General features: G+C 49.4%; 2 protein-coding genes across 2 annotated transcripts; one reads left to right on the forward strand and one right to left on the reverse strand.

The window, feature by feature from the left end:
* The first annotated feature begins 183 nt into the window (after window positions 1-183).
* On the forward strand, window positions 184-6,304 carry crtap (cartilage associated protein). Its single transcript, XM_060042994.1, has 7 exons — window positions 184-747; window positions 1,349-1,498; window positions 2,286-2,457; window positions 3,212-3,340; window positions 3,855-4,000; window positions 4,898-4,981; window positions 5,808-6,304. The coding sequence occupies exons 1-7, from the start codon at window positions 286-288 to the stop codon at window positions 5,850-5,852; spliced, it is 1,188 nt and encodes a 395-aa protein (XP_059898977.1). The 5' UTR covers window positions 184-285; the 3' UTR covers window positions 5,853-6,304.
* A 588-nt stretch (window positions 6,305-6,892) lies between these two features.
* On the reverse strand, window positions 6,893-18,221 carry susd5 (sushi domain containing 5). The gene is made up of 5 exons (XM_060043499.1): window positions 17,898-18,221; window positions 16,721-16,898; window positions 13,217-13,326; window positions 12,115-12,303; window positions 6,893-11,530 (listed from the first exon to the last, which is right to left on the reverse strand). Exons 1-5 carry the CDS (start codon window positions 17,989-17,991, stop codon window positions 9,207-9,209), a joined length of 2,895 nt encoding a protein of 964 aa, XP_059899482.1. The 5' UTR covers window positions 17,992-18,221; the 3' UTR covers window positions 6,893-9,206.
* Between the last annotated feature and the right edge of the window lie 473 nt (window positions 18,222-18,694).

The raw sequence follows: 18,694 nt of genomic DNA on the forward strand, positions 1-18,694 counted from the left end.
ATCTACTTTTTTTGTTTTGTTTACTTTGTGCAAAGTTCAACGTTGTGGTTATTACAAGACTATACCGGTAATGGCACCCAAGGAACTCACTAGAAGGCAGGGAGGAGCAGACCCACGGCCTCCCACCCTCCGGAGCGTTTGAACCCCATTTGCCGGGGGAGGGGACGCTGCGTCCGGATACGCCGTAAAAGTTAAGGCGGTCCTACCGGCCTACGCACGCACACACCAGTTCGGAGACGTAGCCCAGAAGCCAAGCAGGCTGCGCCGTTATAAAGAAACGTGAAGATGGCCCACTCCACCTCTTCTCAAGTCTTATCAATATTATTGTTTGCCTTCGGCGTCACAGTGGTCTTCTCTCAGTACGAAAAGTACAGTTTCAGGAGTTTCCCCAGACATGAACTCATGCCTCTGGATTCTGCGTATAAGTACGCGTTGGACCAATACACAGGGGAGAAGTGGAAGGACAGCGTAGACTACCTGGAGGTGTCTCTCCGCCTGTACCGACTGCTGCGGGACAGCGAGGCCTTCTGCAACCTCAACTGCAGCTCGCTGCGGCTCGACAACGAGGAAAAGTTCGCCGAGTTCCCGGAGCTGCGGGTCTTCGGCAACGTGATGAAGCGGGCGCAGTGCTTGAAGCGCTGCAAACAGGGTCTGCCTGCGTTCAGACAGAGCATGCCTAGTCGCGACACTATCGAGGAGTTCGAGAGAAGGGAGCCCTACAGATATTTGCAGTACGCCTACTTTAAAGTAAGATACAGATAGTTTACATTCCGTTACGAAACAACAACATGTATGAGTCTTATAATTGCGCAGTTACACCCCTCCTCCCATATCTAACTTTTTTTTTATGATGATGATGATGATGGAGTGAAGTTGCAGTGATTTTCCCCATTGCTGCTAGTGACGTCACGTACATGCCACGGATGCAATGCACGGGCCACGGGGCCCTCTCTCTCATGATCCCAACATGGAAGAGGATATATATCTGCGTCTCCTTCCTTCTCACATTGAGGTGTGGAAGTGGTTCCCTTTAAATGTCCAACTCTCTTTGATCAAGGTGTTTTATACGCCGGAATTAATCCATTGAACCTCCAATGGGGGGGGGGGGGGGCGTTCAATGTTTTTTTATGTACACATATTTTAAATTTTAAAGTTGCACACATATAGATGCATTATAATTTCCACATGAACAACAATGTGTAACATGTCCAATGATAAGTCATAAACGGGGTCATCACAGGTGTACATACGGATATATTTCGGCATGTAATCGAGGTGGAAATGCTCAAATGAGTCAGGCTGGTCCGCGTCAGAACGGGGCTCATGGCTGTTGTTCCTTCTCCACCAGTCGGACAACCTGGCCAAGGCGGTGTCGGCCGCCCACACCTTCCTGTTGAAGCACCCCGACGATGAGATGATGCAGAGGAACATGGCCTACTACAAGAGCCTGCCCGGAGCGGAGGACCACCTCAAAGACCTGGAGACCAAGTCCTATGAGGTAGGGGGGACCACACACACACACACACACACACACACACACACACACACACACACACACACACACACACACACACACACACACACACACACACACACACACACACACACACACACACACACACACACACACACACACACACAAGAAAGACCAGAGCAAGGTCAAATTGATCACAGGACATTCAGATTGTGTTAACATTATTCACAGTAAGTTCATGTCTTCATGGGTCGGGATGTTTGACCTGTCTAAGTCTGGTCCAAAAGTCAATGCAACCTTAACTAATTAAATGACAAAATAAATGGAAGAAATTGGGCTGTTGTACATTACTCTTTGTGCACACAATAGCTTGGGTTAATAGGAATGTGGATTAAATATACAGAATGTAGCTAAGGTCAGTCCCAAGTGTGATAGAAGGGGCTGGAATTAATGTACACTACCGTTTGGGGGGGTGAGGGATGGTTGCTGGAAATTGGCCTCTGTACACCTGTGTAGATATTCCATTAAAAAACTGCAGTTTCAAGCTAGAAGTGTAATTGACCACATTAACAATGTCTAGACTGTTATATCTTCATTGAAAAAAACTGGGCTTTAATTAAAAAAATAAGGATATTTCTAACCCAAACTATTGAACGGTAGTGTACCTGACTACCAAAAACGCGCTACAGATGCAATAATAATGTTTTAAAGTTGACCGTCACATAAAACACCTGCATGGAAGTGGGGATATCTTGAGTCTGTGTTGTAACTTCCTCCTCGGTGGTTTGTTTGCTGTGTCTTTGTGCGTCAGGCGCTGTTTGTGCGTGCGGTGCGGGCGTACAACGGAGACAACTTCCGCACGTCGGTGTCGGACATGGAGCTGGCGCTGCGGGACTTCTTCAAGGTCTACGACGAGTGTCTGGCGGCGTCGGAGGGCGCACGCGAGGTCAAGGACTTCAAGGACTTCTACCCCTCCATCGCTGGTGGGTCCACGCGGGCAGCTCACACACACCAACGCACGCACGCACACACATACACACACACGCACCCACACACACACATACACACGCACGCATGCACGCATACACACGCACGCACGCACACATACACACGCACTCGCGCACGTACGCACTTGCACACGTACGTACCCACGCACGCGCACATACACACACAGGTCTCCATTGTTCAGAATTTCACAAGAATAAACTTTCTGGAATCTGCACTCTCCGATGGTCCTGAAGAAACCCACGTCCATTTGGGGGGGCTGGGCTCAATGCGTCTCAGGACTGGAGGCGTGGGATGGGGAGGGTTAGGAGGTACAGGTTTGATCTGTAGGTGGAAGCCTCGAGCACAGTCAGGTACAGAACATCCATCACTCCTACACGGTTTCATGGGGTCCGGGTTTCCACAGACCGATCGGTGTGATGCGTGTGCCGTCAGGGCTATACCAGCGATGGACGTGTTTCTTTAAGATGTCGTCATGACCGATAATGTAGATTATGTGAGCCTCTGTCTCCCTCCCCGTCCTCCTTCTAATCCCCTCTTCCTCATCCTCATCATACAGGTGACTCTCCACAGTTTCACAATGACATGTCTTTTATTTTATTAGACCTGTTGAGTAGAACAGCACAAATATCGTCCCCTTCTCCCAGTTCAGTCGGGCTGTGAGGAAATGCTGTTGAATACGGTTGCGTCTTCATCATGTGTGTTCTCCCTGTGTGTGCCTCTCTTCTCCAGATCACTACACAGAAGTCCTGGAGCGCAAGGTCATCTGTGAGAGCGAGCTCACGCCGGTGGTGGGCGGCTTCGTGGTGGAGAAGTTTGTTGCAACTATGTTCCATTACCTGCAGTTTGCTTATTATAAACGTAAGTCCAGCTCATGACAAGCTCAAGGCCTGGTTAGTACCAACACTAGTCCTGTTATTGACAAGCTCAAGGCCTGGTTAGTACCAACACTAGTCCGGTTATTAAGAAGCTCAAGTTCTGGTTAGTAACAACACTAGTCCTATTATTAACAAGGCCTGGTTAGTAACAACACTAGTCCTGTTAATAACAAGGTCTGGTTAGTTCCAACACTAGTCCTGCTCATCACAAGCTCAAGCCCTGGTAGAACCAACACTAGTCACTAACCATTGTCCTCAGCCTTGCTCTCCTAAAGCATTACACCAGAAGATATTTTTGGTCATCAAAAGGATGATGGCAGTTGTGTCTTTTAGAAAGGTTGGGGGTTGAAGCCCAACGTCCGCAGTCTACCTGTAGACGCCCTGACTCCTGCCTGCTCCTTCTTCACCTCTGTCAGTTGCCATCCTCAGTAGCTGGTCCAAATCATTGTGTAGATACCTTTCTTGGCTCATCCTTGGCTCATTAACCGTGTCCCCAGTGAACGACATGAAGAACGCAGCCCCGTGCGTGGCCAGCTACATGCTGTTTGACCCCAACGACGAGGTCATGAAGAACAACGTGGCCTACTACAAGTTCCACAAGGACAAGTGGGGACTCACAGACGAGGACTTCCTCCCAAGAGCGGTGAGCCAACCCATCCAGGGTCTCACACACGCACACACACACACACACACACACGCTCTATTAAGGCACCACCACATGGTCGGAGATGGTACCAAATAACACATAGGCTGAAGACAATGGGCTGCGTTGGAAACAATGAATTTATTCATTCATTGCTTTAGACACATGGTGGGATGGTTATTAAATCAACCAAAGGAAATAGAACAAAACAGAAAGGAAACCCTAACTAAACCTAACTCCGGGGGAACAAACTATCTTCCTCCCGACCAGAAACAAAAGGTAGGTCAGTCTGCCGGGTCCTCTAACTACGCTGCTCTAACCTGAACTAATAACAAGAAGACAACCTTGCCAACCACCAACGCATAAATTAAAGTAAAAGCAAGAATGTTCCCAAATGGGAAATTGGTGCTTAACAGCAACTTGCAGACAGTATATATCAATAAACTCTGCGCATAAGACGCCAAGGGCTGGCGTGGCACAGCGTCAAACAGCCTGGCATTGCGACACGGAAGCGGGATGCGTGCGGGATCATCCGCCAGAGACCGGGACAGGTGTGCTTATATCCCCGATGCCACGCCCAGAATCAGTCAGCGGCGGGAACAAACAGCCTGTAGAGGACAATCAGGAGCGGAGAAGAGCGCAGCTGCGCAAACACAATATCTGCCCCTATAATGATGTAACACACACACACACACAAACACATACCAACATGCCGAGATTAATTAACATCAATAATGTTTTCAGTTAATAATCACAAGCTTCATCCCCATGTGTGTCTTGGCGGGCGTGTATGTGTGTGTGTCTCTGTGTGTGTGTGTGTGTGTGTGTGTGTGTGTGTGTGTGTGTGTGTGTGTGTGTGTGTGTGTGTGTGTGTGTGATTGTGTGTGTGTGTTCCAGGAGGCCCTGCGTTACTTCAACCAGACCACCATGCAGCTCCAGATGCTAGAGTTCTCCAGGCTTCACCTGAAGAGCGACGATGAGGTGCGTGGGAGGGTGGGAGGGTGGAACATATGAGTGAACCAGAAGGGACTGAATCTGACCTGGGTGCAGACAGCCAACCAGACTGGATGCGGGCAGGGTTGGAGCGTTTCATCCAGTCTGGTTGAGTGAGTGAAGCGGCCGGGCTGTGAGGCCATGAGCTCCGGACCTCGGTCATTTCTTTAGTCAGTCGTGAGTCATTTCTACTGGAAACCTAATACAACTGCATGCATAAAATACATTTGGACTTGTTACTCTGTGTCTGCCGTGTTCGAAATCACCCCTACCTACATACAAGTGGGATGTTGCAACAATGCAGCCAAATTATTATCTTATCTTTATTAGTGGAGACTTAAACACGCTGACTGGTAATGCAACATTTTGCAAACAGTTTCAAAACTTGTAAGATTCATTACATGTATCTACTCGAAGGAAACCTGCCTGTGAAAAGAGTCGGTCCACCCATCCCTCCTGCATATTCTGGAGCTAGAAAGCGCGCAAATTCGTCTTTTTACCCGGATATTGATACCCTGCAGTGGCCTAGATTTTAGCTTGTTATCCTGTAATGGCCTACCAAGCCACCAGGTGGCAGTGTGACATTGATCCTACTAGTAACTAGACGCACACAAACCCAGCAGCGACTACCTACGTAAGAGAAGCAATAGGGTTAAGCCTCTTTTGATTGTTACAAAAATTCTCGGGGCAGGGAATCATTGAGCTTCAATTTAGATGGAGGAAATATGTTGTTTTGCACATTTTTTATTTTTTTTTAACTTATTCTTGTCTCTCTCTCTTGACCTCTGTTTGTATATTGTGTGTGTTTCCACAGGGGGAGGTTATGGAATTTATAGATGAGTTCCTAGACGAGGAATAACCAGCACTAGTTGAACACTGAGAACAAACAGAGAAGAGGAACATACCAAGACCAACAGTAACAACTTTTCCGCTCCCCGGGTCCTATTGTCGCTGGTATTTATTGGATGGCTTGGGAGGGAACCTGGTTGGACAATACAGACATTTCTTTGGGTGGGGGGGGACATAATATTTATACATTCTAATGTTGTGCACTAAGTAAGCATTACAGTGATGTTTGCCTGTAGTACCAATGATGATGATGACGATGATGGTGATGGTGATGATGATGATGATGATGATGATGATGATGACTATGATAATAATAAGGATGATGATGTTTTCCCTATCTGTTCTGTTTTGTAGCCCACTGTGAAAGCTATATGTATTATTTTGTTTACAAATTTGTCAGTTGTCCTAAGAAATATGACTCATCCAGGCATTTTTAAAATAAAATCAGGTTTCGAAAACAAAGGTTTGACATTTTCTCTCGAGGTTGTTTATTCCACCGTGGGGTTTCCTGTTCTGTGACTCGTGTCAAAATGGAAGTTCCAAACGATATTGGAGAGAGGGAGAGCGAGGCGAGGCCGTTTAACCCCACATGGCGGCGGTCTCAGCGGGCCCAGTTCAGCGGTTCCCTCCGGACCGGGGGCTCAGGGTCCAGGCCCAGCGAGGCCGCCCGGCCAGGGAATGGAGCACACCGTCTTAATAATGTTTGAACATCGTGTCTCTGTGCAGTTTGTCTCACAGCCATGTCAAAAAAGATCGACCACAGGAGGACATTCAGTTTGTCTCGATCACTCTCCCCCTCCCTCTCTAGATTGTTCTGTCTCCCTCTGCCCCGCCGTCACCCTCTCCTCCCTGTTCCCTGTTCCCAGCAGCGGCCTGCTCTCTTTGAAAAGCAAACAACTATCATTGTTCATATGAGAAGAGAGGGCAGAGGTTAAGGGTCAAACTAACCACATTTACAGAGCAAGCTCTGTTCTAAGACTGCCCTAGACATTTATCATGGAGAGATGATCTGTACAGGTCTGATGATGTCACACAAGAGTAACCACAGGCGACAGGTTGAGTCGTTTATTGAAACCTACAGCGGGAAAACATGCATAGACAAAACTGGACAACCGTATCCTTATCTAACCGCCCCGTGAATTGAGGAGCATATAATTAATAAAAATGAGAAAAACAACACATAAACAACATATTTTCTAACAGTTTCTTTATTGTTTGGGTTATAGCATGGCAGCATGGCCAAGCTGACAGTGGGCAGCTGCTAACGTTGTGTTCAATTCAAATAATAAAAGACAATAAGTCAGATGACTTAAGAAAAGGTATAGTTGACCCTGTGTGAGACCTGACCTGAGCCTGTCCTGGGCTGGGCTGTGAGGAGCATCTGTTAGGTCTGAGACCAGTTATGTAGGCTTTATGTGCAGCAGTTTACTCATGTCAACATGTATTTACAGAAACACACACTCACCACAGAAGGAATTTGTTCGTTGTTTGCTTCAGCTATTGTCCTAAAGAATTTAGGACATTTATTTTATTTTCAATTTTGTAAAAACACTACTGTGCAGACACACACACACACACACACACACACACACACACACACACACACACACACACACACACACACACACACACACACCATCTGTCTCGCTCTCAAACACACACACAAACACATATTTTTTGGAAACAATGCACATAAAACTATGATAAGGGGAAGAACATCAGCGATGACAAAATTATTGGGTTCCTTTAGAACATTCTAAAAATGTCAGTTCTTTGTGTACAGTATTAGAAATGTATCCAAATGTTAATACTACCAAAATTGCTGTCATGCGATATCTGTTATTAGAAGTATACCTTAATAATCATTTTTTCATATTTAATAACACTAACAAACTATGATGAAAAATAACACAATACCACACAAAAAACAGAATGAATATCAGATAATGTAAACCAAATCATTCCCAGTGCTCTGGTTATTCAAAGTCAATTTGTAGAACGATAAAGTAATAATAATTCACCTTCAAAATAGTTAGATTGCTGTCCTGTTTTGGCAACTTACATACTATTGGTTGTCATGGCAGCACTGGGCTGTTTGATCTTGGGTTCTGAATTCTATGTGGCATCCCTCATCCAGACTCTGGACTCTCACCGGGACCTTCAAACATGACACACCAATGACCAGAGAATCACACCAATGTGACACACACACACACACACACACAAACACACACACACACACACACACACACACACACACACACACACACACACACACACACACACACACACACACACACACACACACACACACGCATGCGAACACACACACATGAATGAACACACACACACACATGCGAACACGGGCACACACACACACACACACACACACACACACACACACACACACACACACACACACACACACACACACACACACACACACACACACACACACACATAATCAGACAGGGTGTGATCTTCTTCTAGATGTCATCTAAGAAAAAAAAATTGCCCTGTTGCACATCCCTACTATGGGCCTTATTCACCTAGTGGCCATATTGGTTCAGAACGCCCGCTTGGGAGGAAGAGGGGGGGGGAAACAACGACTGAATGTGGAGGCATTCAGTTGCACCACTCAGCTACCATATGGAACCAATCAAACCAAGAGAGCTGCTCGGTGGAGAAGGCCCGTTTGTGACTGGGTGTCGAGGGCCTCTGTCGACCCTCCGCTCTGACCAGAGACAGGCTTGTCCCTACAGGTTCATTCAGTGCTGTCTCTGGCAGAAGTCTGAACCTCAACATTCTCAAAATAAAGGAATAAAGTGGATTTCTTTTTCTCGCAACAACATAAACAGTAATTAAAAACATAAAACAAAAACCAACACATCAAAACTAAACGATTGAATGCTCCCTTCAGGGAGCAGGCATTAATATTGGCATAAAAAAACAAACTCCTATGACATGAAATTAAAATATCTTCACCACAATGTCCGAGGGCTTTCTCCAAGCGCATATTTCAGACAGAAATGATCTTGTGTTGTCCGCTACAATCATCTCACTAAACTCCTAAACTACCCTACTAACCCCCCCTTTATCCCCACCCACCCAGCTCAATTATAAACCCTTTTGTCTATACATCATCTACAATGCAAGTTCTTAGTTGTGTGAGATGCTATGGACATCCCTACACAGTGAGGAGGCCCCTAAATACAACCATAAATACCTATACCTAAATACCCATAGATACCTATCTTAATACGTCAGATCAATCATCATCTGATTGGCCGGACTCTAACGCTCCGCCCCTTCCCCAGCTCCACAGTGTCCGTCCCTCTCCCCCTCCCCCCGCTTGTTCGTTTGGCTACACCTTCTGCTGCATCTCGATCTGCTGCTCCGGATTGCACTGGCTGTGGTCCTTGCCGTTCAACTGGTACATGGAGTTCTTCTGCTGCCGCCGGCGGTACAGCCACGCCCCCATAACGGCTACCATGGCGACCGCGCAGATCGCCACGATGACGGCAGCCACGATGGGACCCCGGCTGGACGAGGTGGGCGGAGGAGGGGGAGGGCAGTCCTCCCCGGTGCACACGGCCTCCCCCATCTCCCCCTCCACCGGGGCCCTCTCCCCGCCCTCCCCCTCCAGCGACACCGTGCCGTCCGCGTCCTCGCCGCCCTCCGGGAGGCCCGGGCGGGGCTCCGGGTACGGGTGATCCGAGGGGTGTTCCGCGTCCAAGGCGAGGGCGGGGTCCTCGGTGTGGTCCGGGTATGAGATGGAGTCCTGGGACTGGTGGCCGCCGGGGGGAGGGGTGGGCTGGCGGGGACGGGGGCCGGGCCAGGCGTCTCCCCCCCGGTCCTGCTCCGGCTCGGGTCCGTCGGAGGGGAGCTCCGGGAGGGGGCCCGCCTCGCTGGACACGTCTGTCGCTCCGCCGCCGACCACAACGACCGGTTCCTCCTCCTCCTCTGTCTCTCGGGACGGCCCTGCCTCCTCTGTGGAGCCGCCCCTCTCGGCCTCTTCGGGCCCGACGGGGTAGCCGTCCAGCCAGTTCTTGTCCGTGGTGGTCGTCGGCTTTCTCCCTGCCGCTTCCTGGGTTGTGGGTTCCTCTGTGGCAAGAGGGAGGTCCAGCTGAGGATCGATGTCGTCATCCTCATCCTCATCGTGGTCTTCATCGTGGTCCTCGAGGATGTCGCGGGCATCGTGCTCGTCTTCGTTATCGGTCTCAGCAGTCTCCTCCTTAGTGTGGTCATGGTCGTGGTAGCGGTCGCCATCGGCGTCACTGTCGTTGTTCTCGTTGGGTTCGCTCGTTTCGCTTTCCAAGTCTTCCTCGGATTCCTCAGGGTGCTCTTCAGGCTCTTCAGGCTCTTCAGGCTCTTCCTGGTCAATGTGGTCCTCGTGGTCATCATGGTCATCGTGGTCATCGTGGTCAACGTGGTCATCGTGGTCATCGTGGTCAACGTGGTCATCGTGGTCATCGTGGTCAACGTGGTCATCGTGGTCATCGTGGTCATCGTGGTCTTCGTGCTCTTCATGCTCATCCTGGTCACCGTGCTCGCGGTGGTCTTCAGGCTCTTCATGCTCATCGTATTCCTCGTGGTCTTCGTCCTCATGGTGGTCTTCGTGCTCGTGGTGGTCTTCAGGCTCTTCAAGCTCATGGGGGTCTTCGGGCTCTTCGTGGGATCCGGGCTCATGGAGGTCCTCCCTCTCCCGGTCTTCATCGTCGCCGTCCTCCTCAACAATGTCACGGTCTCTGTCAGCGTCTTCTCTTTCGCCGCCACGGAGGACGTGGGCGTGTTGGTCGTCCTCGTGTTCGCCCATGTCGTAGTGCTCCCTGGGATCGACGTCGTCGTCGTAGCGACTGTACCGGTCCACGGTGTCGCGCTGGCCCGGATTGTAATGCTTCACGTGTTGATCCAGAAGGTCCTCGTCCTGGGCCTCCTCCTGGCGACTGTTGTCATGGACATCCTCATCTGCTCCATCGTCGCGGTTTTCACGGTCGTCGTGGTCGTCGTGGTCGTCGTGGTCGCTATGGCGACTGTCGTCATGATCCTCCTGTTGGCGGCTGTCTTCACGGTCGTCCTGGTGGTCGTCATGGTCACCGACCTCATCGTGGTGATCGTCAGCATCTGCATCGGGATGACCCTCCTTGCTCTCGTCTGATTGGTCTGTGTCAGCCGCTGGGGTCTGCGTGCCGGGGTCTTCCGGGGCAGGGTAGCCCTCCTCGTGGAAGGCCTCTGACGGGAACCAGAACATGTGCTTCTGGGAGAGCTTGGAGACGGGCGCGGCCGTTGCCTGCGACGCCGCGTCGGACCCCACCCGCACCACAAGCTCCTGCTCCTGCTCCAGAGGAACACCGCCCTTCACGTCCCCGGGCTCGGGGTCCTCTCCCAGCCGGACACCTCGAGCGGCCCCCTGCGACCCTCCGCCGGCCACGCCCTCCGCCCCGTGGAGGGAGCGTTCCTCCCCTCCCCACGCCTCCTCTCCCTGCTGGTCCCGGCGCTGCTGCCCTCCTCGCCCCGCCGTGAAGGGGGTGGGATCCTGCTGCTGCTGGAACACCGCCGGGTGCATCTCCTCCGAGACCGGGGGGTCCTCCCTCTCTGCCGGGACCTCCCCGGGGTCACTGTGGTGGTCCAGCGCACCGTAGCCTTCGGAGAACCTGTCTTCGTAGTCGATGTGCGTTTCACTTTCGTCTGTGGAAATGCACAAAAAAATAAAACATTTGTAATACTACGCTGTTCAGTGTTTGTTATTCAGCCGATGCACGGTTTCAGGCACGCCTTCCGGCCCTGATTCAAACACCCTCCCCATTCGTATCCTACATAATAATGACACACCGAACCATGAAAACCTTCGTTAATTTGCTTTAATACTGGTTTAACACAAGTCTTGTTTTTTTTCATACGCTCTTTCTCCCTCAAGTTGTCGGTTTGGCCAGCGAGGGCTACACAGTCTGACTGCACATATGGCCCTCGGCCCTGCCTCTACTCACAGGGACCCAGCCACGCCGTGGCATCTCGCACTCAAGTGCAATGGCCGCCTTTTCTCTCTCATCCCAGCCCTCACAATTGGCACTCTGTTTCCCCAGGAGCTACAAATCAAACACAAGTCCCTGAAAACACTAGAAGCAGACGGGCCAAGAGACCAAGCGATCGCTGACCTCACTGCCTTACCGCCGCTCGGGTCAAACCACCGAAACGTTTAAATACCTCTGGACAACCTCTTCCCTGTCTTATTGTCGTGTTCCTCTCTGGCTCCCATCGGCCCTCCTCCTCACCTCTGAGACACATCTGCACCAGGCCGTACCACTCTCCGCAGCTGTCGCACAGCAGGCTGAAGGCCGTGTTCCCGCTGGGCATCCGATAGCCAGGGGTGCACACGTACAGCAGCTCGTCCCCCAGCTCGAACCCCGCCTGGCCCTGGAGCCGGGTGCTGGGGAAGGAGGGGGGGTCACCGCACGGCACACCTGGCCCAGAGAGCAGGCGGGTTAATGAACACATCCCAGGGGCAGAATCTGGGGTCTTTTCTAGAGGGTTGATAACCCAACTTTCTTTGGTTTACCTTCTTCCAGTAATGTATGAAAAACCCTAAATGTTCATTATAACAAGCTTATACTGTACATCTTCAAATATACTCAATTAAATGGCTAAACAGTTGTTGTTTTTTCAACATGCATAAAAGGAATCTCCAAATTGGACTCAATAACCTTCTCAGACCCATGTTTCCCTGACTCAACGACCCCGTCGACCCCCACAACATGAGCCTTGACCCACTAACCCACTCCGTCCCCAGAACCAGGCTGTGTCTTTGCTCTGTGTAGGGCAGTGTTCAGGGGCCCGTGGCTCCTGTCCTCGCAGTGGGAGAGGGCCCATTCCGGGGCTGTGGTCGACACACTGGGCCCAGTGTTGAGGAGGACTGGGGAGCCCAATATCAGCCCCATCCAAAAACAACTCCAGGACCCGTCCCCTCCCGAGGATAAACCCACGCTCAAGAGATGAGGGGTGTGTTCGTGTGAGTGTGTGAGTGGAGCTGTAACGCTCAGCTTCGGCTTACATTAATGGAGGGATTCTATCAACACATACAGAGAACACCAAGCAAATTGGATAATGTAAATAAACGGACCCTAAAACGCCCTCTCTCTTGCTCTCTCTCTCTAACACACACCCACACACTGTCCTTCTCTCTTTCTCTGTCCCCTTCTGTTTCTCTCACTCTCATGAATGTGCATTTGCACATGGGTGTGTGTTTGTGTGTGCGTCCATGTTTCTTTTGTGTGTGCGTGTGCGTGTGCGTGTGTGTGTGTGCGTGTGTGTGTGTGTGTGTGTGTGTGTGTGTGTGTGTGTGTGTGTGTGTGTGGGTGTGTGTGCACGTGCACTGACCTGTGTCTTTGATACAGAAGGCGTTGAGCTGGGCCGTGTGGTCGGTGAAGTTCTCGGTCCTCACCTCCATGGCCGTCAGGGAGCTGCCAGCGTTCCTACAGTCTGTGGTCCTGGAGAGAGACAGACAGACAGACAGACAGACAGACAGACAGACAGACAGACAGACAGACAGACAGACAGACAGACAGACAGACAGACAGACAGACAGACAGACAGACAGACAGACAGACAGACAGACAGACAGACAGACAGGCAGACAGACAGACACACAGACAGACACACAGACAGACAGACAGACAGAAAGACACACTTATAAGGTATAAGTTGTTGTTAAAAGACAACTATGTATAGTATATGTAACAATGTACAAACATTATATATAATGGTATAAAAAACGGATAAACACAATACTGGACGTGTTAAAAATAATCACATTCACTAACATACACACTCAAACGCACAGCACTCCCACGCACACACACACACACACACACACACACACACACACACACACACACACACACACACACACACACACACACGCACACACGCACACACGCACACACGCACACACGCACACACGCACACACGCACACACACACAAGCTGCCTATTTTTAAACCCCCACAAGAATCCTATGGACTGCTATGGATATGAATACATGGCATTGCAGGAAATAAACAGTGCAAACTAAGCAGTTGTAGTCCTTGCACTCTGTGTGATTTATACTAATATGAGAACACAGTCATGTTTTAGTGATGATGATGATGATGATGATGATGATGATGATGATGATGATGATGATGATGATGATGATGATGATGATGATGATGTTTGCGGAGTGTGTGTGGATGACGGCTGGTTTAAGCAGCCTCACCTGGCCTGAGTCAGACTGATTGGACTCTGGTGCTGGGTGAGGCTGCACACCTGTTGAGCAATCGGGCAGTGCAGCGGTTAAACCAGCCATCCCCACACACACTCAGGTCAGCCCCTTCGTGTCACGCCTCCTGCTCTGTCTGTGATATTGAACCTTGGCCATGAACGGGTTCCACCTCTCCAGCCTGTGTCCTCGGTGTGTGGGGCCACAGCCAGGCCACCGCGTGGTGCGGAGTGATGAAGTGGAATCAGCTATATATATAGATATCTTATTATAACAGATCAATCATTTATTGAGATCTAGTGATGCAGCTGTCCACAGTGAGTACTCGGTTTTCCAACTATTTATGGAGGATCTTCCTTTCTGTGTTCACCTGTTATTAGCCAGGTACTAGGCCCTTATCAGTAAACATTACACTTTCTAAGCCAATCAATATTCCGACAGCAGGCCAAACTAAACCAAGCTGACAAGACGACAGGAATGGATCTGGGTCCTTAGTGTAATCCCACATCAATGTTATAATAAACCTTCCGTGCTTGACAAGACAATGATTGCGTGCAGGTTTAGTAAGACGGTATAAACCAGGGCTTAGTGTGTATACGTGAGCACGCATTGATGAGTGACTATCAGCATTCAGGAAGACCGCGGAGGGGTAGAGGGGGGCACAGCGCATCAGATCACAGGGTGGAGGAAGAGAAATGCATCCTCATGGTGTACGATATTGCACACAGTGTCATGTTGTATTATTGTAACATTTGCTCTGTGTGAGTGTGTGTAGGTGGGTGAGAGTGTGTGTCTGTGTGTGTGTGTGTGTGTGTGTGTGTGTGTGTGTGTGTGTGTGTGTGTGTGTGTGTGTGTGTGTGTGTGTGTGTGTGTGTGTGTGTGTGTGTGTGTGTGTGTGTATGTGTGTGTCTGTGTGTGTGTGTGTGTGTGTGTGTGTGTGTGTGTGTGTATGTGTGTGTGTGCCCACACGTGTGCTTGTGAATCGGGAGAGAGCAAGTATGACGCTACATGCCATCAAACCCCTGATGTCACAGTTCATTAAAGCTCCACAGTCACGCTCTGATCCACAGTGAACGTTCACACGCTGGTGTAAAGATGATGCACAACAACACGACAACTGGGCCCTTCCACCCAGCACCAACGCACACAGACACACCCCGGCACACACACATACAAACCCACCGGCTGGGAGAGAGACAGAGAGAGTATGAAAAGAGAGAGAGCATGGAAACCTTTCAAACGCAACCATTTTTCAAACCTTATAAAGGTGAACCCCACACAGTTGCAGCACGGTGCATGTGTGTGTGTCTGCATCTGTGTGTGTCTGTGGGTGTGCATGTGGGTGCGCGTGTATGTGTGCGCATGTGCGTGTGTGTGTGCGTGTGTGAATAGGCAGGTGAGGAGGCAGAGTTGTATGAGGTAGCGTGGCAGCAGCAGAGGAAGCTGTGGTCTACGCTCTGCAGTGTGCTGATCTCCAGGTTCCTAAAGATAAGGCAACCTGGGCTCGGACAGCGAAGGGCAGTGGAAATACACGACGGTTAGGTGGTAAAAGGGCGTGAACGCAGAGGTCCATCCCCCCAGGCAGGGGTGAGACAAAAAGAAGAAGAAGAAGAAGAAGAAGAAGAAGAAGAAGAAGAAGAAGAAGAAGAAGAAGAAGAAGAAGAAGAAGAAGAAGAAGAAGAAGAAGAAGAAGAAGAAGGAAGGAAACATCTTTGGTGTACTGATGTGTTTTTAGGGTTCGCCATTTCCACGTGTCGTAACCGGGCCGACGCCAGAGCTTTTCCCTCTGGAAAATACTTGTCACTTTCAGTATTACGTTCTCACAAGTGAAATCGAGAAGTGTTCTTGGTAAACAACTATGTGGAACCTGGGACTGACTTTGGTAGAGACAAACATTTGCACAACGTAGAAGCTTAGGAAGTTTAGGCTGAGACTGACTATCGCAGGGAAATCACGGTTTCCCCTTATCCTTCTCTGTCCATATTTATTTCTGTCTCACCCTCAATCTCTCTCTCTCTCTCTCTCTCCTCTCTCTCCCTCTAAGGAGGTGTGTGGCATGTTACCGTGGAGATGGAAGGTGTAAATGGAGTCAGTTTCTGACATGACACCCTGACTCAGAATTCTCTCCTTTGCCAAAGAGGAACAGAGGGTGGCTTTCAATATCTCTCTTCCACTCCCTCTTCCTCTCTCCGTCCCTCTGTGCTCTCTCTTTCTTCCTCTCTCCGTCCCTCTCTGCTCTCTCTTTCTTCCTCTCTCCGTCCCTCTCTGCTCTCTCTCTTCCTCTCCCCCTCCCCCTCCCTCTCTGCTCTCTCTTTCTTCCTCTCTCCGTCCCTCTCTGCTCTCTCTCTTCCTCTCTCCCTCCCTCTCTGCTCTCTCTTTTATTGAAGTTCCGTCTCTAAATCCTTCAATATCTCTCCGACATCTTTCATGTGTCTTCCTCCGTCTCGCCGGCCATTGTGAACACACGCAACACACACACAGTCAGACACACACAAACACACGTACACACAAACACACACACCAAAACGTACACACGCACACACACACACATACACACAGAAACACACACACACAGACACACAAATTAACGTGTACAAGCACACACATGAAGGGCCGGCTCCTCACCCCACGGTGCCGTCGTGGAGCCACCCTCGGGTGCAGGCGGAGAAGGAGCACTCCAGCACGGCCCGGCGGAGCTCCGCCCCCGAGGCCAGGCGGGCGTTCTGCAGGACGCAGGCCCGCTCGGCCCCCCGCAGCCCCCGCAGCGAGGCGGACCCCCTCAGGTCCAGGGTGAACACACGACCTGCAGGGGGAACCAGGACCCAGGCTCAGGGTACCACCCACTGTGTCTGTCCGTCAGTCAGTCGGTCACTCTCTCTGACCGTTGAGCTCTGTCTCACTCCATTTCTGTCTCTGCCTTGTCTGTCTGTCTGTCTGTCTGTCTGTCTGTCTGTCTGTCTGTCTGTCTGTCTGTCTGTCTGTCTGTCTGTCTGACTGTCTGTCTGTCTGTCTGTCTGTCTGTCTGTCTGTCTGTCTGTCTGTCTGTCTGTCTGTCTGTCTGTCTGTCTGTCTGTCTGTCCCTCCCTCCGTCTGCTCATGGGAGCGGTTCATGTTGACGTCAGACCCTTCAGGCAATTGATATAGTTCGTCAATTTGTATATTCAAATGCTTGGAAAAATTAGCATATAACTTAATGTAAAATAATTCAGGTATTTTGAGTGAATGTAACATTATTGTTATTTTCATAGTTTCAAATGTTAATATATTTCTCAGCAAATATTTCTTGCATTTTCTCATTTTCTCTATACCACCCTCAACAGCAGTTTGCTGAAATTAAAGGAGTTTTAACCTATTTATTAGACTGCATCCATTTTTATATAATTGGGCTTGTATTAGTTTGACCATACTTTTTTCTTGAGTTTATACAGTGTAGATTACTCCCTCATGCCTCTCTCTAAAAAATGTTACTGGATAAATATTAACTGCGACCAGAAAAAGTCATCACGGCGGCATAAAGAGAAACGCTTATATGCCTAAAAAACAACGACAATACAACCGTTATGTACTGCTTTACGAAAACGCAAATAAATAATCATTATTGAGGATGCAAACGAACAGGACTATAAAGAGACACAGACACCAGAAAAGTGTTCTTAAATGTTACATTTCAACATTACAACATTTGGACAGACGCTGAGCAGAATGCGCGCCGAGCTTTACGCGCGCTCCGCTCCTGGTGCCAAATACTTTACTTGAAGATAACTAACACATTTTAAGTAAAATACATACAAAAGATACTCACCGTCTGCATTATTCACAGATGCCAATGAAAGACATGCCATGCATCCAACAAGGAATGACAAAACAATGTCATGGATATTATATCGGTCCAACATCTTTTGCGTGTTTTCTTTTCTTTAGTTCAAAAGCCTTTTTCCAAATTTGTAGTTCGATATGATTTTTGTTAAACCGGTTGCGGACCGTAAACGACAGCTCCTGTTAGGTCTGTCCTGGTCTGGAAGGTAGATCGGTGGGCTGCACTTGTTGACAGGAGAGGTAAACCGGAAAGAGCCGGTTGGTGCGGCTGGGACCGAGGCGCGGTTTATCTCCCCAAATAGTGCCTTCGCGAGCAGATGAAGCATTGGCGCGAAAACTAACGTCCACCCGTCAGTAAATGCGTCACGGCCGCGATTCCTGAGGGTGAACGAAGGCGTGAGCTATGCAGCACCGACGGCTAGACTGAGCTTTTACGCAAAGAGGAAAAAAAATTAACTAGAGATGGAGGATAAATTATTTAAGTTAACATCCGTTTTAGAAATGAGCTCATGATTGCATTAATTGGTGTTTCATTCATCCCTAAAATGAGTCTGATGTAAGTAGCCTATAATTGAATGATGTAGCCTAAGGATCAGTAAAACATTATTTGGCAGAATTATGACACACCTCTCTCACTCCCTCATTGTCCAATTTAAGAGAGGGTCAAACAGACACATTCTATGTTTGACCCCTACAATGTATGTGCAACCTATTGAGACATTCAGTGCATTGTTCCAACCTATATGGAGACAGAGATAAGCAACCACACCAATACCCACTGCT

Source organism: Gadus macrocephalus, chromosome 22 (genome assembly GCF_031168955.1).
Source record: "Gadus macrocephalus chromosome 22, ASM3116895v1".
Taxonomy (NCBI): domain Eukaryota; kingdom Metazoa; phylum Chordata; class Actinopteri; order Gadiformes; family Gadidae; genus Gadus; species Gadus macrocephalus.